We start from the raw sequence: 23,687 nt of genomic DNA, 5'->3' as shown, positions 1-23,687 counted from the left end.
GGGTTAGATTTTTACATTCAAAATGGCTTCGTTATTTTTGGAATCACCATCTTGAAGGGGTTTCCATCCCTTCCATCCCTCCCTCCCTTCCTCCCTCCCTCCCTCCCTCCCTCCTTTCCTCCCTCTCTCCTTCCATCCATCCATCCACCCATCCATCCATCCATCCATCCACCCACCCATCCATCCACCCACCCACCCACCCACCCACCCATCCGTCCGTCCGTCCGTCCGTCCGTCCGTCCGTCCGTCCGTCCATCCATCCATCCATTTATCCATCCATCCATTTATCCATCCATCCATTTATCCATCCATCCATTTATCAATAAGGTCGCATGCTTCCATACACCACATACAGTATAATTCAGATAGTTCAGATCCGAATGACAATCTTGTCTTCGGCATTTGTGAAACATTGTTATTAGTTTAAGCTTCCGGTCATTACTCTGCTTGATAGAAACACTACCAAGAGTTGTATCGGTGATAAGGTTTGCACATAAACACGGAACTAGATAAGAGATTTAATAAAGTGAGACAACTAGGAAGTATGACTACGGTGGTCACTGGTAAAGTCAACATAGGTCAACAAAAACATTGAAAACCTTTGAATTTCATCGATACCCTGAAACAACCTCTGCGCTGATCTAAGTCAGGGTATGGCTAACTCACAGATAGAACCCTGAAACAACCTCTGCGCTGATCTAAGTCAGGGTATGGCTAACTCACAGATAGAACCCTGAAACAACCTCTGGGCTGATCTAAGTCAGGGCATGGCTAACTCACAGATCAAACCCTGAAACAACCTCTTGGCTGATCTAAGTCAGGGCACGGCTAACTCACAGATCGAATCCAGAAACAACCTCTGGGCTGATCTAAGTCAGGGCATGGCTAACTCACAGATAGAACCCTGAAACAACCTCTTGGCTGATCTAAGTTAAGGCATTGCTAACTCACAGGTTTTTTTTAGAGTTCGTACATGCACGTACATTGAATAAGTAATAGCAATCTACTTTTATCTACGTGAATAGACTTAAAGTATTGTACTTTTTTTTGTTGTTGTAAGATTTTAAGTCAGATTCCCTCTATCAACACCAAATAAAAAACAAAAAGGTGCAGTATATCCTTAACGTAAACGTTCATTAAAGCCCTTGTCGCTTTCATTACTTTTAATTTAAAACTGATCAAACTGTCGTCGATCAGCCTACAGATACATTAACAACTACGAAGTTAATTTGACTATAACGAGCGGGCGATGTGAACGTTTATGATCATTCTAGACAATCGAGATAAAGCAGTCGTAAAGATGTTACAGATGTGACTCAAGTAAGGAGCCACGGTGTCTCTCGCTCAAGACGGTTTAAACTTCCGACCAAGTAGAATTAAGAAAGATGTTAAGATAGCCGGAAAAAAGAAATGATAAGTAAGTCTATTACGTTGAATACTCAACACGACGAGATAGCCGGGTTGGTGGATTTGTTAAGCACGTTAGACCTGTTTCTGTGCATGGTTTTTTCTCGTTAGATTTTTGCATCACGTACATAGATATTCACAGTACAAGATATTGGATAATGTTTAATTCTAATATATTAGCTTATTGGTTGAGAACGTTTCTAATGACTCTTAAATGCGTGATTAAGCTTTGTCGTGAACTGGACTCGATTTGATCGTTCTCGTTTGATTGATGGATTGATTGATTGGTTGAAAAAATCAATATGCCATTTGCTTTTATACGAAATATTATATCATGAGGAAAACTATACCCTTGCTCTCAAATGGCTGCCACCATCTATCGAAGGTTGAACAGCAAAGGGTTGGAGTAGGAGTTACTTAATATTTAAAAAATAGACGCGATAACTGTGTGGAAATATTTTCAACGTTATAACTGTAGAGTCAAAGTCAGGGTCGTACCTAGGGAAGGAGTACCCCAAAACGTTTTTCTGCAGCTGTAGATTTGGCGGGAATCTTTAAAGATAAAACGCGAACGCGTGAGTTTTGGCGGGAAAATGGTACATTGCTCCCCCCCCCCCCCCCCCCCCCCCCCCTGACCAGAGCTTTACCAACTGCTAGCTTCAAAGCATGTTTCCAAATTTTCAACAATGATGAAGAGACACACGTCTCAAAACGTCTGACATATTTTTAAGTACTTATACCATACAAAACTTATTTTTCATATGCGTGTTTCCAAGTTTGATCTAATGCACAAGTATAATTTAAATCCTCCACATTTTCGGACTGACTGTTTTAAAAATACTTTTATACCTTCAATAAGCATGATATAAAGTCGCTTTGCTATTTTTATGCGTATTTTTTCTAATATTAGTACAGTCGAACCTCTATTAAGCGGTCGCCCCTGGGGAAACATCAGGTGACCGCTTAATAGGTCAAGGTCAAGTTTACAGTAAATACAGTAAGAAAAGCGAATTTTCGGGAAATTATTAAGTGACCGCTTAATAAAGGGTGACCGCTAAATAGAGGGCCGCTAAATAGAGGTTCGACTGTATATACAGTCAATGTCTTTAACGTTGTCCACCGAAAAAAGACATTTGCACATTTGCACATTTACACATTTACACATTTACACATTTACGCATTTACGCATTTACACATTTACACATTTACTTATTTACACATTTACACATTTAGATTAAAAGAAATATCACGTGTTTCCTCGAAGGTTCTGGCATAAAACAAACGCTGAAATACCATTCTCCATCTTAAATCCCCACTAAATGGTCGGGGCATTCTGGATTTTCGATTCACGAGTTGAATTTTACATCTAAAGTTCAGGCTGACGCACACAAAGCAAAGAATACATAATGAAACACGTGATATTTCTTTTAGTCTAAATGTGTAAATGTGTCAATGTGTCAATGTGTAAATGTGTAAATGCGTAAATGCGTTAATGACATTGACTGTATATTTGCCACATGTTTCATATTTTTTCTATATGCGTCGTATCATCATTCATCTTTCGTTGTATTCTCTTGTGGCTAGCTGTTCATTACTGTATCAAAGCGTTATTTTCACTCTGGACGCCTCATAATGCCTTGCGATCCAAGATGGCCGCCGTATCGTCGAAGTAGTCCAACACTCAATAGTATAGTATACAGCTATTTCCAAAAAGGTTGAATACTGAATACTGCATACTAAATAGTGCATTCCAAGACCGAAGTGCATTGTGGGTCATAGTGACATTGTCTAAAGTATAAGTATAAGACACAATAAAGTATAAGTATAAGACACAGTATATTAACTACATGTAGAGAGTTAATTGCTGTATATTTACTTTTTATTTCAAATTAACGAGACCCACAATGCACTTTGGTCTTGGAATGCACTATTCAGTATGCAGTACTCAGTATTCAACCTTTTTGGAAATAGCTGTATACACTTATTTCAATAAAGTTAGTCACCTGAAAAGCTACAAAGCTGAGACCGGCAAGGATTATGGGTAGATACATTTTACATTTAACCACTTGATAACTGTTGATGGACTTGAGATCTTCTACCAGTTACAAGTCAACCTTCTCTGAGCATCCTCAACTGCTGCAGTTTGTATCAAAAGCTTTACTTGTTGGATAAGAAATATTTCCCCATGATTCTCAGCGATCACAGCTTTCTAGGTTTTTGGTGACTAACTTTATTGAAATAAGTACATACGTGCACTAGTGCAGATCCAACTAGGATCGTACTGTAACGATCTACCTTAGCTAGCGCCACTAATTAAGATGATTTGTCGTGATATAAAATCGTCATTATACTCTCGACATAATAATAATAATAATAATAATAATAATAATAATAATAATAATAATATCTTTATTTACCCTGATTTAAAAAACCAATCAGCTGGACACGATAGAACAACTGGTATGAACCGGTGATCAGCAATATGAAATCTATAAAAATCTAAATAAAATCTATACTAAAATCTGCGATAATATATCTTATATTGTTAGTGTAAATATCTCCAATCTGCAATCAGCATTCATAATATCGATAATATTTGGGGCCCTTTTCTCTGATTTTAATTAATGATAAACTAGACGTTTAGACTATTTCCTAAAGTTATCAGTAATTAAAACCAGAGAAAACCCAAATATTATTGATATAGATATTGATAATTTTACAATGTAGAATTACGAATACAATTTCTTAGAATCGTTCATTCTCAGTACTGTGTTTGGATGCGCATGTCTGATGTCATTTCTGCCGTCAGCCCTTTTTATAATTCTAAATATTATTTAGAAATGAAAAATGACCAAAAATTGAACGTGGGATCATTTTTAATGCGACTTCTCATGAAATACCATCTTGTATACGTCATCTCTAGCCAATCAGCGCGCGTATTCATGATCAACTATAGGATTCTACGTGAAATACCCTCTTGTATACGTCATCTCTAGCCAATCAGCGCGCGTATTCATGATCAACTATAGGATTCTACGTGAAATACCCTCTTGTATACGTCATCCCTACTCTCTTCACTCAATGATTGCGTCAGCGATCTAACGATCCCTCAATCTGGCTTTGAAATAAGTTTAAAAGAGTGCATACTTTATATCCTTGAAAAAGTTAACTAAGAAAATTGTACAAATTAGTGCAAAGTTTTGTAGGTCTACGGTCTACTGAGGTCTACTAAACTTACTAATTTGTAAAGTTCCCTGCGCCATCTTAAAAGGTAGCCGTGTCTTTTTTATCGAAGCAAGACGAACGGTGAGCTTGTAATGATAGAGAACGTTTTTAACACCTTGGACAATTATTCACTTTCTCTATATATCATTGCAAGCTCACCGTTCGTCCCGCTTCGATGTAAAGGCACGGCTACCTTTTAAGATGGCGCAGGGAACTGTGAAGGGGACTATTTTTTGCTAAGTCTTTTTTTCACGGATATATTGTATGCACTCTAATTAGTTTTCTTTTGTCCTTTTTTTAGAGATTGTAAGACTACTTCTCGCTAAAGGTGCTCATGTCAACGACCCTGGAGGCCCTCACTGCCAGGGTGTTACTCCTCTACATGATGCTGCACAAAATGGACATATAGAAATCGTCAAGTTACTTGTGGAGAATGGAGCGTCTTTACTCAGTAAGGACACAAAGGTGGGTTACCTGTGGTTTCTGCTTTCATTCCATGGTTCTGACTCAGAGAATAGCGAACCAATCGACGTTGAAGTAGTTTTACCAGTGCAATTAAAGTCTTTTTCCACAAACGACTACACAGTATCTATTTTAAAGAGTACTACGAGGATTACGAGGCGATTTTCTAATCTTACAGAAGGGCTGTGAACTATTGAAACAATCTATAATCAATTTTCCGCGATCACAGTTTTAAATTCTGAGCTTGTGGGACATAACAACGGTAACTAAGGGAAGTCCAAACCATGAATTATAGATATTTCTCCTTCCAGTTATTCCCTTCTCTATCTCCATCATCACCATCATCGTTATTGTCATTCTCTGTTCTTCTATCTCCATCATCACCTTCATCGTTATTGTCATTCTCTGTTCTTCTATCTTCATCATCACCATCATCGTTATTGTCATTCTCTGTTCTTCTATCTCCATCATCACCATCATCGTTATTGTCATTCTCTGTTCTTCTATCTCCATCATCGTTATTATCATTGTCTGTTCTTCTATCTCCATCATCACCATCATCGTTATTATCATTGTCTGTTCTTCTATCTTCATCATCACCATCATCGTTATTGTCATTCTCTGTTCTTCTATCACCATCATCACCTTCATCGTTATTGTCATTCTCTGTTCTTCTATCACCATCATCACCATCATCGTTATTGTCATTCTCTGTTCTTCTATCTCCATCATCGTTATTGTCATTCTCTGTTCTTCTATCTCCATCATCACCATCATCGTTATTGCCATTCTCTGTTCTTCTATCTCCATCATCATCACCATCGTTATGGTCATTCTCTGTTCTTCTATCTTCATAATCACTATCATCGTTATTGTCATTCTCTGTTCTTCTATCTCCATCATCACCTTCATCGTTATTGTCATTCTCTGTTCTTCTATCTCCATCATCACCATCATCGTTATTGTCATACTCCTGTTTTCTTTACCTTTTAGGGTAATACACCACTAGATGCAGTATTATCAGCACAAGAATCAGAAGAAGACCGTGACCTCATCGGCTGTGAAACCGAGGCAGCTGCTGGAAGAAGACAAGTTGTCAATTATCTGAAAAAAATTTCACTTGGTGGTACATCTTTAAACAGAACTGAGAAGAAGCAGCCAGAAATGAGAAGGAGAAACAGGTTATTTTTGGACAACTTTGATGATAATAATAATGATGACGATGATGACGATGTTGTCAGGGGTCCACCTACTTCAAAGATTACAGAATCCCGATCTGTCCACGATCCTGTGAGCGATTTTTCTCAGGGGACGTCATCGAAAATCGCATTGCGAGAAAAGAACTACTTGGAAACTAATGTGGAAAGTGATGTTGAAGTTGAATCAGTCAGTGAAGATGGGGATATTAGCAGTGAAGGGTTAGAAGACGAGTCACCTTATTTTTCCGTAGACAATGACTTCAATCACGACAAACAGCCGACGAGACGTTCGTCGGATTCCGAAAGAATATCGATTGATGATAGCCAAGATATCTCCACTGATTGGCATTCAAGGGATCACCATAATACCTCGTCTTATCTTGATACCATTTCTGGTAAACGTCTAGACGCGAACTCTTCCAGACAAACCACTGCTTTGGTATCAGAGAGGGACCTGGGCTCTACTTCCGCAATTGAGTCCGCTTCTGAAGACTCTGATTGGCTGATTAACGATATGCCTGAGCGCCCTACCAAACGACGTCGCACCAATAAACAAGCAACTCTCAGCACTTCGTTAGCACTCTCTCGTAGAGGTCCTTCGACGTACAACAGTAAAAGCTCACGGAGTAAAAATACCAGTAACATCTCGAAAAAACCGTCAAGACCGAAACAAACTCGCCTTGAAGTGCGAAGAACTCCTAGCCCTACATATTTTAGCTCTTCTCCTGTTTCACAGCAGTCCTCAAACACTCTCTTCCAGGGACATTCTTTAGGGACGTCATCACAAGGGGACAGTGCGGTACGTCAGACCTCTAGTGCGAGTACACCTGGAGGAGCCCCTCCGATGCGAATTAGGGTCCAGATCCAAGGCAAGACGTTCTTGATTCCCTGTCCAGAGAAGAACGATCAAGAGCGCAAGACTATGGCATGGCTATCTGAACAGGTAACACCATTCTTACTAGACTAAGTATCTGTTGTTTTGGGTGGAACTGTCCAAAATGCAACACCGCCCGTGGCTTGCAAAGCATTCCATCCTGCTGCTACTGACTTTCTTCTTTCTAGTTGGATTTGACTAAAACAATTAGTCCTCTCGTCCTTGTGGCCTGTGAGTCAATAGCCCATTCGTGCTCGAGGACTAATCGCTAATAAGTCTACTAACCATTTCACGGTCTGAGAGAAAAATCCCACAAAAACGCGCGCTAAATTTATGCTTTTAAAATTTAACCATCCCAACTCATTGTTAAGTATTCTATTATCTTCAAAGGCGAAGCTGCGTTACTTCTCGGCATTTGGTCTTCGTCCAGTACTCGCGCTCCAGACGAGTGAAGGAGCCTTTCTCTCTCCTGAAGATAAAATATCTGACGTGTTGTCAAATAACGAACAGATAGTAGCTTCAGTGGAATCATGGGATCTTCCTCCTGTCGCTGAGAGATATAAAACTGCCTGCATCAGTAATAACTGTGGTAGGTGCTGATAATAAAACCTGAAGGCGCGAAACACAGAGGATTTTTCTCTGCAACTTGTCTCGCAACGGTGTTGCGACACAAGTTGCATGGAGCATTGCAGCGTGTAACCTACAGCGCAATTTGAAAAAGGTGCAGCAATTGTTTACGTCTCCGTGTAAAAACTCGTGTAACTCATGAGACAAGTTGCAGAGAGAATTGTTTGGTGTAATGGCGCCTTTACTAAAAGTAGAAACGAAATTTAACTTTTCGCAACTATTACTGCAACTTGTCTCGCAACATGTTTTCAAATCGCAGTGCAGGTTACACGCAACGCAGTTGCAGAGAAAATTGCCTTCTGTAATCGCGCCTTAATTAATAACACGATCAACGAAAACACAAGCGCAAACAATGTTCGCACGTGAAACGCAAACGAATTAAGGTACGCAAGCGCAGTAGTGCTTATTTACGTCAAAAACATTTTTGCTTTTGTGTTTGCCTTACTGTAGTTCACATGTAAATTTGCTCACGTTTGTGTTTTACCCAGTTACGGTACAGACGCAAACGCAAATGAAAACGCAAGCATTTCCATTGCTTGTGTGAACCAGGCTCTAGCTTCCAAGGAATCGTCGTCTGGACAAAGTAGAGTTTTGGTGGACGTCATTCAAGGCGTTTCCATGACGTTCCATAGGCACGTGCCCTTGAAAATGTTGTGTTTACTGACAACGTCATGGAAACACTTTGATTGAGGGTCCCAGAAACCCTATTTCTTGCGACGGCAAATTAAAATATCATTCAAATATTTTTCCCATCGTTTTGATTGGGCGAGATAACTGCAAATAACTACCTGCAAATAATATTCTGCTCATGCGCAGTAACGATGCATTTGTCAACATGGCTCTCTTCCCCGTTACTTGGTATCTTTGGTAGATAGCAAACAACCAGCACGAAAAGAAAACGGAAAAATAATTTGAATGGTAAAACGATTATCGAACTCGGTTATCACAAAAATTTGGGATTTGTTTGTGTCTCATAAGCAATTATTATTCTGTACTCGCTATTGAGACCACTGCAGTTAGGCTAGCTATATTGTAAGTAAATATTTGTCATTAATGCACGATAAAGTTTGTGAAAATGACTGTTCTTTTCCATGAGTATAAGTATGTATCCTTTGGATATTTTTTTGTTTGAAAATGTGATATTTACCCAATTTTTTTAAATTGCCATTTTTGAACCTAAAATGTTTTTGATATAAACAAGTGCGCGCTACTTAATTCGCTCGTATTTGCGGTTCACGTGTGTTCGTTCGAACATTACTTTTTACTCGCGTGAACCAGTCTTTGGAATGATCTTGGATGCGAGACTAACAGGAAAACACAAGAGAAATCACACTTAGTCTCCATGGAATAGACCTAATAGACCTTACAGCACGTCGGAATGCAAGTCGATGGCAAAGCATAACAAAAGGTTTCCAATTCCAATGGGATAAAAATTATGTTTTTTTGTCCTCAAATTGAGCTGCTTTGAAGTCACATGCAAGGGGGTCTATTCGTTTTCCCATTTCAAACCATATTTCATTCTCTTGAGAATAAGATTCTTTGTTTGAGTTGTATCAATATTCATGTGTCTTCTCGAGTGCAACCGTTAAACAAAGAAATGATACTCTAGGGAATGACACGCAGTCTGAAAATATGGTTAAACATTACGCCAATATCACAAAGTAGACAAATTGGGCATATTTCTGCAATTTTTTTTCGTATTTCCCTTTGTATGTAGGATAATTTTGATTAAGAAATAATAAAAATTGATATAAAATTTCTTCCTCTTCGTCTTCAGAAATCAAAAAAGATATTCAAGCGCTTCTCCAGGCCGAACCACAGATCTCAGTCATCTCCCTAGGTAACCTGGCCCTCCAAGACTACCATGTGCTACCGCTGGCCAGAGCACTGCAGTGTCATGATAGGCTGGTCAAGTTAATCTTACCTGGAAACAAGATAGGTATGTAATAGAACGCACACTACGAGCCCACGCCTATAATCCTGCTTGGGATGCCTGTAGTTGGATGGCAGAACAATAACATCCCTTTGCTCTCAGGAATTGAATTCTTTCTCATGTAAAACGATTGTATTGTTCCTGCCATCTAACATGGCTGCCGTCACGTGATTATGCAAAACTTCTAAAGAGTAGTTTTCGCATGACTGTAAAAAGCTCAGAGCCATTAGCGTGTTCTGCCGTGACCGTGATGTTTTCTAAATTTTTAATGGTGATTGCTCTCTCGCACAACGTGATTGGTCTGGTAGTGCTATGACATTGGCGTGACCTGTGTCTGTGTCCACCCCGAGTTACGGGCATTTGATTGGATGCAGAGTAAATTTTCGTGCAATGTGATTGGTCTGGCGTATCCCTTGCCGTGTCAAGACCATGTTCGTGCCATGAGCTTTTCACAGTCATACGAAAACTACTCTAGCACTAGTCGCTGTGACCTAAACTATATTCACACCTATTTTTACAAACACTTGCAAATTGCTCGTGCGCTGATTGCTTATTTTTTATCATCAATAAGAGGACAGACAGATAAAGCTGACGTCAACGAGCGCGCTGCTCTTTCCGTTGGTTGTTTTCATCGCTAAAAATGAGAAGTTTTTATCGGCTATGCCTCGTGGATCCACACTACTTTGACAATGTGATGACAAAAATTATTGTCAATAACAGGACAGACACATAAAAAACTGATGTCTATTTGTTAAATGCCAACCAGAGATCGATTCACTGATGAAATAAAGAAACTTGGCAAGAACTATTGTGATAATGGTTGGCAAACTAATATCGCAATGCTAATGTTTGTAAACACCAACTAGCACTATGCGAGCGTGCTGATTGGCTGGCTACCGTGTTTATATCAGAGAATAGAGAGACGCTCGCGCAAAATCATTCGAAAATATTTCATAAAAGCAATATAACAGTTGCTTATGTCTGTACTATGATATAAACACTTGGGGAGCTGTAGAGGTCTTGAAAAGCCACGTCTCGTATTCCTGAGCTTGCTCCTCTCTTGCTCTACAGCTCCCAGCGCGTTTACATCACAGTACAGAGACAGCCGTTTTATATTTCTTGAATATCAACAACTTGATGGACTACAGGCTGCAACAGTAGAGGATCCCTTAATTCCTTTTAACAAAGAAAATTGTTGCACACGGAGTAATAATATGGACAACGTTGGCTCTGCAGCTTCCAATGTAGCATTGTTTTTTGACATGTTCAATGAATTGTCATCGCAAAGCTAACCTTTAACTTTCAAACCTCTTAAAATTAACAATATCCCAAAGCAACCTCTTGGAAGATCAGAGCCTGGGATGTGTTTGAGAATATTTTGGTCTGAAATAAAGCTTATCCTGAGTAGAAGATTCAACAAGTCAAGAAGCACAACAGTATTTTACAAATGTCAAAAATTCATGTTATGCTTTATCTACATTGCTATGTTATTGGTATCCTAGGAGATTCTGGCGTGCAGCACATTGCAGCTTCCCTATCCACCTTACCGAATTTATCTGTTCTGGACCTACGATCTAATGGTATCTCACACAAAGGCATAACGTACCTGGCTAACGCTCTGTCAAAAACTAATGACAATCAGGTTTGTTGATATGAATTTTTCTTTTATAAAAGAAGTAATTATACAGCTTCTCATTAATCCCATTAATTATTTCTTAATTGGACAACATGGAGTCCTATTACATATGCTAAATACTAGGCAACGCGCAAAAATCACGGGATTGGCAGAACAAGAGAGAAGTGTTAGGGAAAAAACAACATGTAACGAACGTCTGGGATGTTCTGCCAATCCCCAAGTGCTCTATGTTGTACACAGCAGAGCAACACGTTTTTTCTTTACAAATTATTAAGTTATTTTGGATGGAAATGCTTTTTCCTATTTTCCTTTCCTTTCCTTCCCTCCTGCATTCCTATCAATATACCTTTTTAACTTGAGCACGCTGTTTTCCCATTTCAGACCATTTGTAATTCTCTTGAGAATAAGATTCTTTGTTTGAGTTTTAACCATATTTATGTGTCTTCTCATGTGCAACCATTAAACAAAGAAATGATACTCTAGGGAATGACACGTGGTCTGAAATGGGAAAACATTGCGCCCACGCTAAACAAAGAAATGATACTCTAGGGAATGACACGTGGTCTGAAATGGGAAAACATTGCGCCCACGCTAAACAAAGAAATGATACTCTAGGGAATGACACGTGGTCTGAGATGGGAAAACATTACACCCTAGCTAAACAAAGAAATGATACTCTAGGGAATGACACGTGGTCTGAAATGGGAAAACATTGCGCCCACGCTAAACAAAGAAATGATACTCTAGGGAATGACACGTGGTCTGAAATGGGGAAACATTACACCCTAGCTAAACAAAGAAATGATACTCTAGGGAATGACACGTGGTCTGAAATAAGAAAACATTGCGCCCACGCTAAACAAAGAAATGATACTCTAGGGAATGACACGTGGTCTGAAATGGGAAAGCATTACATCCAAGGTAAACAAAGAAATGATACTCTAGGGAATGACACGTGGTCTGAGATGGGAAAACATTACGCCCACGCTAAACAAAGAAATGATACTCTAGGGAATGACACGTGGTCTGAAATGGGAAAACATTGCGCCCACGCTAAACAAAGAAATGATACTCTAGGGAATGACACGTGGTCTGAAATGGGGAAACATTACACCCTAGCTAAACAAAGAAATGATACTCTAGGGAATGACACATGGTCTGTAATGGGAAAACATTACACCCTAGCTAAACAAAGAAATGATACTCTAGGGAATGACACATGGTCTGTAATGAGAAAACATTACACCCTAGCTAAACAAAGAAATGATACTCTAGGGAATGACACGTGGTCTGAGATGGGAAAACATTACACCCTAGCTAAACAAAGAAATGATACTCTAGGGAATGACACATGGTCTGAAATGGAAGAACATTACACTTGAGACGAGGAGGCTTATTACTTGTCTTGCCTTTTCTCCTTCCCTTCCATTGCCTTTCCTTCTCGTCTTAATCTCTCCTATAATGATAATAATGGTAATAATAATAATAATAATTGATTGATTTATATTGGGCAGATTACCTTTAAAGATCAAGTGTGCTTTACAATTGTTTACTACTAATCGAAAAATTAATACTAATGTAAAAAATTTAAAAGATAGGTGTTCAGATGAAGTTTAAATTTTTCAATAGATTTAATTTCACGAAGTAAAATTGAATAGGCACAGGTTGAGCGTTAATAGTTTGTCTTTTTGCTTTCATCTTTCCCAGGAGATCACCTCATCGAACAAGCTTGAAGAGTTAAACATCGGCTACAATGCATTATATGACATGTGTGGTAGCTCATTGACTAATATTCTAGTCACATGCTCTCAGCTTATAACTTTATTGTTGCAATCTTGTTGTTTTACTGGTAAACTAGTAGAGCCATCAAAACCACTGGCTGAGGCTCTTAAAGGTATGTAAGAAGTACTTTGAATTTTGAAACTCTTACCTGGTTATCAGGGGATATTGTAAAAAGGCACTCAACAATCACATGTGGCCTCTGCAGAGTTTTGAAAGTTAAATGTTTATGTAATTAAACATTTGTATTGATGTTAGACAGATACGGTATTTTCTGCTAGTTTTTCAATAATTAAGGCATAGTTTTACTTTGATTGTGAGAAGAGAATTGAGTGGATAATAACTGTGCTTGGTGAGTTAGAATGCGAGACGTATCAGGAATGTGCGATATTCGCAACCATTCAGCATCAGTTACAGTTTAGCATAGTGAGATTTTATCTGCATCGGTTACAGTTTAGTATAGCGAGATTTTTTCTCCATCAGTTACAGTTTAGCATAGCGAGATTTTAGTATTTAGCTGTGATTGATTCCGAAGTTTATCCATTGTCGAAGAACTTGACTGGCTACCTCCTACCAGCCCCATTTCCTGACCAGTGTACCAGCCAAGTAGTCAATCATATTCTATTTTGCTATTCATTATATATTCATAATATTCATAATATTCATAATATCTTTCTCTGATTTCCACAGCTTCTAGCATGCGTTACCTTTCTATTGCCCACAACAACTTTGAAGGACAAGGATTGTGTGATCTGCTGTCAGCTCTTCCGTGTCAGGCTCTGCGTCATTTGGATGTCTCATCGACAGTGTGCAATAAGAGCGAAGTTGCTATGGCAATAGATGGTCTAGCTCAGTACATGGAGAAGGTAAACTTAACTTGTGCATCTTCGCTGCCTTTTTTTCATATCTTTTCTTTTGTCATCAGTATTTCTTAACCATCAGTGTTCCTATAGAGCATGTGCATGTTACGTCACAGCCGCATTCCTCATTAGCTTCTCCTGTTAGACCAACCAAGATGGTGGCTGTTTCATTGTTATTCATATCTCAAGGGATTTTGAATCACATGGTTGCACACACTCTGTAGACTTTTTTCTACTTTAAAATGGGGTAAAATGGGGGATGGGAAATGGGATAAAGACCCCTCCCCCTCCCCCCTCCCTCCTTCAGGATCTTCATCTACAGCTGGGACATTAATCATCATTAGCATATAATTTTAGAGTTGAATATAGAGTTGAGTTGAGTGCGCAGTAATTGGTTGAGTGATCAGTGATTACGAGACGGTAATCACTGCTTGAGCGGGGATTTGGCAAAGCTTGCCGGAGGGGAATTAATACTTAAAGGTTTTATTAACCAGAATTTCGTCATTTCTTTGATATTCAATTCTAAGATTATACTCAAGAATTATGGAATTATTATTAGCACAGGACACAGGAGAGAGGCATGTTCCCCCTCTCCTGCCCCCCTCTCCCCAACACCCATATGCTTAATCAATGAAAAACTCTTAATTATTGTAAGCCTGTAATTGATTGCAACTTACTGTAATCCTTGGCCTAATAATTGTAAATGAAAGACCTTTGGAATCAAGTCTGTCCTTAATTGAACAATTGCTTTTCTAATATTGAAGACAAGGCCCTGTTACAGGTTGAATCTCAACACAGTTGCACACAACGTCAGCTAAATTTTCAACATGTAACAGGGCCTTCATTTTTAAAGGCCCTGTGAAATGTTGTAACCTTTAGCTAAAACTTTTGTGCAACGGCATTTGTCATAAAGTTAGTAATCTTATTTTGGAATTGAATTTTGTTACGCAAAAAAAAAAAGTTACAGGATCTAACAGCATTTCGCGTGAGCAGTGAGCAGTGTCATCAACACTGTGCTCCGTTCACTAATAAAGCATATTTTTTTGACCAATAATCGAGCACTACTATCCTAACTATATAATACATTCACTCATTTTTCAACATTTACACTCTTATTTCTTTCTTTCTTTTGCCACCAATTATCCATTAGTTTTTATGAAATGACTGTTATTAATGTTGCATTCTGATTGGTTAATAGCGCATGCTTTATGAGAGCACGCAGCATGTGCGCGCACTTTCAGTCGCATCATTCCTATCTAAAATAACGGTAGTTGAAATTTGTATTTTATAAAAGAAATTAAAAAAGTGCTTGCTGTGCTGTGTGGAGTCATAAAGCACTTGGGGATTGGCAGAACACTTGAGAAGTGTCGAGAAGCACTACACCTCGTGCTTCTCCTAACACTTCTGTCATGTTTTGCCAACCCACGCTCTTGCTTTATAACTGCACACAGCATGCGTGCGCATTTTCTATTTCTTCAAATTTTAATTTCCTCTCCAATACAGGATGATTGTGCTTTGCAAAACCTAAATCTTAGCAATTGCTGTTTGGGAAACCGAGACATGGAACCTCTGACAGATACACATTGTTTTAAAGATGTTCTGCAAACACTGGACCTTAGCTGTAATTATATTGAGAACGATGCAACTGATCTTCTTAGCAGGTACAGTATTTGTTTGACTATCATTATTATTATTATCATCATCACCATCACCACCATCATCATCATCATCATAATTATCATCATCACCATCATCATCATTATCATCATCATCATCGATAGAGCTTTGAAATGGCTTCCATGTGTCATAGCACTGATATGGATTCCTAAGGTAGAGCATTGAAATGGCTTGCATGTGTCATGGCACTGATATGGATTTCTAAGATAGAGCATTGAAATGGCTTCCATGTGTCATGCACTTCGTGGAATCTTGAAATGAGGTGTTTTAATGTTTGACACCTGCAGTTGTTTTAACATTGAAGTGGAATCCCAATTTAGCACTAATGTGGCTTTCCATTCTCCTGGTATGTCATCTAATTAGAGTGCTGAACATTAAGAGGGCTTTCTAGTTATATAGCTACAGATATCATCATAGCTTCAACCTAAAGGATGTACACAAAAGAGCAGTTTTTTGTATGAGTTGGAAATGATAAAGCAAATTAGTAGTCGTACTGTAGCTGTATCGTACCATAGCCGTAACTATACATGTGTTTGGATGAATTGTTGTTGATGCATTGATTTGTGTTGCGTAAATCAATGTTACAGTATGTTGTACCATAAAGTGTCGTAAGTCAGTACCATATGTTTCCCACTCATATGATAACCATTCTTATGAGAAGCCATTTCAATGTTAAGGCATGTCGTACCGTGTACGTGCTGTAAGTCAGTAACATGTTTCTCACTCATACGATAACCATTCTTATAGGAAGCCATTTCAATGTTATAGCTATCGTACTGCTGTACATGCTGTAAGTCAGTACCGTATGTTTCCCACTCATACGATAACCATTCTTATAGGAAGCCATTTCAATGTTAAGGCATGTCGTACTGTGTACGTACTGTAAGTCAATAACATATATTCCCACACATACATAACCAATCTAGTACATGTTTAACTTTACAAAGGTTCTCTAATGAATCACAATCATGATGGTCTCAGCAAGGCACATGTAGCCTTTGTTATCCTAACTACTGACCAATCTTCAGTTTCCTAATGACAGGATTTTCTATTTGCTTCACAGGCTGGTAAGCCATAGCCAGACCCTTGTCAATCTCAGCTTCAGTGGCAACCCTGGCATTGATAGTGGTTTTCTCGAGTTATTCCTGGATGCCCATAGGACAACCTCATCTAGAGTGCAATACATCAATCTATCAGCCTGTAACATTAATTCACCAATATCAGACGATATATTAGGACTATTGCGAAACAATTCTACGGACAATTTAATGGAGTTAAACTTGTCATTCTGCCCTTTAAATCAAACTGACAAATTGTGCATTGCCGAGACATGGAAAGAGGGTGCTGGAGGTGCCAATGAAAGGGAGGCAATTGTACAAGACTGTTTGTGCATCTTGGGGACTTCACAGCAATAGAACATTGAATTATATCATAGCATTCTATGATCTTTTCAGTGCAAATGGTCTAGGGGGGTCGGAATCCCGGGGGGGGGGGGGTACTCGCCTCTATTTACTATACGGGTATGTGCCGCCAAACAGGGTATGGTTTTCAGCGACTCTACTCTGGAACAGGGTACATAAAATCTTACTCGCTCTGGGACAGGGTATATGAAATCACGCTCTCTCCTCTCTAGAACAGGGTATCCATTTTTGCAATACCGGAACAGGTTATGATTTTCAGCGATCTTGCTCTGGAACAGGGTATGAATATCAGCAATTTTACTCTGGAACAGGGTCAGGGTTCAGTGGGCTCAGCGGCACATTCCTACCCTAAAGGGGCAAGAGTACCCCCCGGGGTCGGAAGGGATGGGTTATAAAGACAGTTAAAAGCTACATTAAACACTCAATCTGTCATCTTTCATTCCATGGTATTAAGGCTATCATGGCTCTAAGAGTATGATATAGAGTGGTCTTATGTAATAACTGTGAAATAGAAAGTAGACTAATAGTCCCTTTCACAAACTTATGTAAAATTTGAACTAATCAGGATCGAGCAATGAAGCCTAGATTTCTGAGAAAAACAACCGTTTTCAACGTTTGTTATGGCTGAGGTCAATACTGATTTTGCCCTCTCCTGATTGGCTAAAGTCTTTTTTTATCTTAAGTGTTGTTCACATGGTCCATTTTAGTGTCCATTTCAAGGTATCTGCCATCCTCACTTTGAAGCGCAGGTAATTTACCTTTCAAGATAATGCAGAGGACTGTAAAGGGGATTGTTCAGACTTCAAAATATTCAAGCTAGTTTGTAATCCAGCAATTTGGCACAGTTAATAATGGGTTTAGCTCAACTGTAACTTTGGGCTGCTGCATTAAATATAAGTCAATGAACAATTTCTCTTAAAGGCTGCATGTTATGTTGTATGTTCAGCAGTTGCACAGTGATGCATAGGGACTGGAAAGGAGGTAAAAAATGTTTTTGAATAATAATTAGGGAGGAAAATATATGCATGAAGAGTTTCATGCTACTGCTCTAAGCGCATGGTCAAAGGGTCAAAAGTGGCACCATAGGTTGTAAAAATTGCTATATTTTAATTGTATTTTTCTTATCAAGCACAATTTTCATAAAGTATTCAAGAGCAAGTAGCGTTAAGCTAATTACAAATCAAATATACCAAAATATGGCAATTTTTACAACCCATGTTCCCACTTTTTGACCCCTTGACTCTTGATGCATATATGGCCAAAACAGTCTTCTCCCCATTCAACCAAAGTGGCACAGGAAGCAAAGTGGTTTAATAACAAACAATAAATATACCTTTATTTCTATATCACTAATTTCACTCTTTGCCCTAAGTGCTTAAATACTAATAATATCTAAAATAAACTACTTATTTACAAACTCACATATTTTCTCGACAAAGCAAAATCAGAAATAAAAATATTACAGTAAGTAAGATTCTATAGTTACATTATATTACCACTGATAAGAAAAAGATAAAAATTGACCCTTAGACAATTATAAGCTATTCTAAATAAATGGGTTATTAACACTCGCCTCTCACTGCTGTGGCCTGATCGAGCTCTGGCTCAGATTGGATCATACGTGAGTTGAGTTTGTTTGCTGCGTTGTCCTCTTCTGTGCTGCGAGGGTCTTTCTTCAGGTTCTCTGGTTTTCCTCCCTTTGTAAAAATCAACATGTGAGTTGAGTGTTGTAAATATAGAATGCAGTGGTAGTGCATGTGGTGGGAACCTCACAGAAGAGCTCTGTATGGGGAGTGCTTGTAAATGTTTTGGGTTGACAAGAATCTGAAGGAGGAGAGTGCTTGAAATGTGACACCAATCTGAGGCAGATAGCATACAATGTGGACATGATTGTATTATTACACAGCTTTTCTTTGCATGATTTTTACACAAGCATTACCTTACACTCGGTGTCTAAGGGTCCATTATTCCCATTCAAGCACAAGATTTAAGGTTTTACTCTGTGTTTCACTCCGTTCATTCCCAAGTCCATCTCATTCCAGAGGAATTATACAGGAAAACAAAGGCGAAGGATAAATAAAGTGTTGCACCGTGTTCTTGGTTGATTTATTAATATGTTTAGCACATCTTCTTAACTTCAATCTCATTATTTTCAATGAAGGATATTTATTATCGACTTTTTTTCGTCTGGTATTTTTAACTAAATTGGGCTTCCTGTGTTCTTACACATTTCCAGTCAAAACAAGATGGCGGAAGTTCGTGTTTGGAAAGGTTTGCAGAAAATATCGCTCTTTCTACGGTAAGAGAACCTTTTAACTTAACTTAACACAGGTAAAATGATTACTTAGTTATCTATTTCACCTTTTTTTGCTGCTTTAATAATTGTAAGGGTGTAGGATTATTATTTCTGGGTATTAATAATAGACAGTTCTTGTAAATTTTAATTATTTAGATGAAAGGGGGGAGGGGAGGGGAATTTTCATTTAGTTTGTAAATGCATATAATAAACCCTTCCTTGCTGTGGAATAATTGTCGTCCCCACATAATATTTTACAAACAAATCTTCCCTCCCCAATCAAATGCTTGCACAAATCACATAAAGTGTTGCTTGACTTCCTTGGGTCGTAGGGAGAAGTGGCTTTTTAAATTAATCAAAAAGCTTGTAATCGCTACTATTTTAAGCCAAGAACGACACAAACAACAGTTTATATTACGAGTAAAAATAGTTTCATTGAAATAACATGAAGTTCACAAATACTTTTGTGATATACCAACTGCCAAATCCATTTTTCTCATACTCTGATTGGGCAAGAGAGTATCACGTGAACATGAACAAGTTTGGATGCTTCCCTGACAACGGCTCTCAGCAGACAACAATATGTTATTGACCCTGTGCAAGTTTTCCTACGTTTTGGGGATAAAATAATAATAAAATAACTGCTCAGGAAAGCAGTGTGTGTTTTGTCAGCTTCGCCTCAGGAAACATCACCGTCTCATGACCGAAAAAACACGCAGTTTCCTTTGGTCCCAGTCAATAAGTGTTAAGTATGGGATTCCTGTGGGAATATAATAACTTTCCCCCCTCCCCCTCTGTTTAATTGCCTGGTCATGAGCATAAAATCTTACTTTATAAATAGTATTTTCTCATAAAGCCCAAAAGCACTTTACAATGCATTAACTAAATCAAAATTACTAAAAACTAATAATTAACACATATTAGATATGACGATATGCAGATACTTTGCCTACCAAGATACCTTTCTGACCTCCATTTCTGCTTATGGTACATAAATAAATGTGCATTAAGCAAATTGAGATCAGTTTTTCATTTGTCTGTCTTCCTATACATTGACGATAAATTGCGTTATTGCATTGTCAAAGTAGTGTGGATCCACAAGGTGTAGCTGTTTTTACAATAACAAAAAAATAAAAATAAAAACTTCTCATTTTTAGTGATCAAAACAACCAACAGAAAGAGTGTACACTTGTTGACATTAGCTTTATCTGTCTGTCCTCTTATCGATGATAAAAAATAACCAATAAGCATGCAAGAAACTTGTAGGTTATTTTAAAATGAATAATGGATTGCATAACACAGTAACTTGAAATAAGATACTCTAGTTGTTTTGGCTGGCCATTTACTATGCCACTAATAGTGCATGGGATGTGGAAGGGGTTATTGAACTGCCATTTGCAATCTGCATAATGTTGTTACATCAATATGATATTATTACCCTAGCATTTAACTTGGATAATGCTCTGTTCTGGAGTGAGTGAGGGAGGGAGGGAAGGGATGGATGGATCAAATAAATAATATTAAAACACTCATTAATAATTCATAAGCTTATGGTCCAATTGGAGCCACCATACACGTCACGTGCATGGACCTTTATACCCGATAAAGTCCTATTCATTAGTATTCAAGTGATTTTATATAAAGACACATGTGTCTTTATATAAAGACACATGTGTCTTTATATAAAGACACATGTGATCTTTATATAAAGACCACTCGAATACTATGAGGATGACTTCATCAGGGATGAAGTATGCATCCAAGTTTAGATGAAGACATAGAGCTTCATCAAGGTCATAGTCAACCCTAAAGATCTTTGACTAACGTGCCTGTCTTTGCCTTGGCACGCAATATCCAACGTGTGGGAACTTCTATTGAATCTGGTTGCGCATGCCCGTGACATCAAATCTCTATCGAAGTATAAAAATCCCTGTTCGTGCATGTATGGTGGCTCAAGTTGAACCGAAATCTTATAAATTGTTCATGAGTGTTTTAAGCAGTTCAAAAAACTCGTAGATCATGTTTTATCAGGTATAAAAGCACTCGGCTACGCCTCGTGCTTTTATACCTGATAAAACACTCCTACTCGTTTTTTAAACACTACATAATAATGATAATATAATAACAACTTTATTTCAATACAAATGCCCTATCAATATAAAGTACAATGGTATACTTAATTTTGGTCTACCTAGAGGTCGTATAATGACTAATTAAGTACAAAATTAAAAATACAAACTTAACGATATATAAACATTTATGTTAAAATTTACATTATTTGCAATTTAAGAAAATTCATAATAAATACTAGCTGTCAATGCACAGGTCATAGCACTTGATTTTCTTCATAAAAGGAAATAAGGAACATTCTTTTTTTAAAGATTCAAGAAGAGAATTCCATAGTTTCACCCCTGTGTACGCGAAGCTATTTACATATATATTGGTTCTAACCTTGGGTAGTTTTAGGTTGTCACTAGAACAGCATAGATTATATTCTTGAGAACCAATATGATTGGTAAAAATTTCTCTTAAGTAGGATGGAGCGAGACTATAATTATTTTAAACATAATGGCTTTTTGGTGCATCCTGCTTTTGGTAAGTGGGACCCACATTAATTCTTGGAGGGAGGGATGGAGGGAGGGAGAGAGGGAGGGAGGATTGAATAGAGGGAGGGAGGGAGGGATGGAGCGATGGATAGATGGATGGATGGCTAAATGGATGGATGACTAAATGGATGGATGGATGGATGACTAAATGGATGAATGGATGACTAAATGGATGGATGGATGGATGGATGACTAAATGGATGAATGGATGACTAAATGGATGGATGGATGGATGGATGACTAAATGGATGAATGGATGGATGAATAAACTGATGAAGTGGTTGGGAGGATGGCTGAATGGATAATGGATTAATAGATAAATCAAGTAAAAACAATATTTTTTTCTGCTTTGATGTTTTTAATGACAGAGACACCACTACTGCAGAGTCAAAAGAAGGGTTTGATTAGTATGGATATTGGGAAGAAACCCACTTGAAGAACAGAAAGAATGAAACAACCATTTACACAACCATATGGTATTATGTACAAATGCCTATGCTGCCACTAAAAGGTAGGAGAAAACATGTTAAACAATGTGCAAACACTCTTATTCTGCTCTGCTCTGCTCTGCTCTGCTCTGCTCTGCTCTGCTTTATTTTTAATCTTTTTTTTGTTCTCAGTCCTCTTCTCCTTTCATTCTCTGTTCTAATTCCTCTTATCTGTTCTTTGTTCTTTTCTCTGCTCTGTTCTTGTAAGCAGATACTCAGACGTGCACCCTGGACAAAGATTATTAAATATATTAACAATGTTTTCCTGATAAAGATTAATATTTGTTGCAAATTTATTGCTGCAGGTGGACAGCAAGATGACAGAATAAAAGAAGGGGGAAAAAATGTAAGGAGTGAGAAAGGAGAAACGAGATAAAATAAATAAATAGGAAAAGGAAAGTAGGAAAATAGGAAATAGAAGAAACAAGTAAAAGAAAATCACAGAAAAGAATGTGAAGAATAGAGAAAAGGAATGAAAAGAAAAGAAAATTCAGAAAATGTGTCAAAAAAGAAACGATGAAGAATATTAAAGGATAAAAGATAAAAAAGAGCGAAAGGAGAAGAAAAGAGTTTGAACTCTAAATAAATAATAACTGTAAAAAAAATGCAAAATGAAGTGAGTTTTATTAAAATACTTTAAAAAAATACAAAATCTCAGTCGTCATTCTACGCCCCCTCTCAACCCCAGACCTCTGGACCACCGCTTTCAACATTATCTTGAATGCGAGTCTTACAGGACAAAACAAAAGAAATACCACACCAGAAAAGCTGTGATTTCTTTTGTATTTTCCTGTTCTGCTCGTTTTCAGGATAATCGTGAGAGTGACTGGATAATGACCCATCAACACCGTGACCGTCACAGAGAAACAAAGAAGTAATCCTTAAGGGATTAACCAATAAACAATATAGGCACTTGTTCATAAAGTGCTAGATTCTTTAAGGCTTGCTTCTTATCGTATCATGATGAAGAATGTTAATTATATGAAAGAAATAAATGATGCTCGAGGGAACGACGTGACTAAAACACAACGGTTTCCTTTTTCTTGAAAACAGAAGTAAACCTTCTACGGGTGTCAACTGTATTCACCCAAAAATGACGTCATGTATTTGATTACTTTGGGCGTTGTGTACTTAAGTCACGTGCTACTCCCTCGGGTAAACGCTTTATTCTAAGCTTGAAAACACTTATTCAAACTG

At 38.0% G+C, this 23,687-nt stretch overlaps 1 protein-coding gene and 1 long non-coding RNA gene across 2 annotated transcripts in view; both read left to right on the top strand.

Moving 5' to 3' along the window:
- The window catches only part of LOC116289755 (tonsoku-like protein), a 53,971-nt gene extending 36,802 nt beyond the window's left edge, over positions 1–17,169 (top strand). The window contains exons 15-23 of the mRNA XM_089034310.1: positions 4,934–5,097; positions 6,088–7,236; positions 7,558–7,756; positions 9,572–9,733; positions 11,230–11,369; positions 13,071–13,257; positions 13,833–14,008; positions 15,506–15,663; positions 16,743–17,169. Coding sequence (XP_088890436.1) covers positions 4,934–5,097; positions 6,088–7,236; positions 7,558–7,756; positions 9,572–9,733; positions 11,230–11,369; positions 13,071–13,257; positions 13,833–14,008; positions 15,506–15,663; positions 16,743–17,094 — 2,687 coding nt within the window. The 3' untranslated portion in view covers positions 17,095–17,169. The remainder of the gene's footprint in view (positions 1–4,933; positions 5,098–6,087; positions 7,237–7,557; positions 7,757–9,571; positions 9,734–11,229; positions 11,370–13,070; positions 13,258–13,832; positions 14,009–15,505; positions 15,664–16,742) is intronic.
- Positions 17,170–19,316: 2,147 nt separating this feature from the next.
- LOC148908988 (uncharacterized) lies at positions 19,317–23,221 on the top strand. The gene is made up of 3 exons (XR_016120561.1): positions 19,317–19,399; positions 22,371–22,513; positions 22,796–23,221. It is a non-coding gene; the product is annotated as an uncharacterized LOC148908988 (long non-coding RNA).
- Positions 23,222–23,687: the final 466 nt, after the last annotated feature.

Source organism: Actinia tenebrosa, unplaced genomic scaffold (assembly GCF_029948245.1).
Source record: "Actinia tenebrosa isolate PJP-AT-01 unplaced genomic scaffold, QUT_ActTen_1.0 PGA_scaffold2__45_contigs__length_23673736, whole genome shotgun sequence".
In the NCBI taxonomy this organism is placed as follows: domain Eukaryota; kingdom Metazoa; phylum Cnidaria; class Anthozoa; order Actiniaria; family Actiniidae; genus Actinia; species Actinia tenebrosa.
Note: the sequence above shows the minus strand (reverse complement) of the source record. Positions and strands in the feature narration are given on the sequence as shown.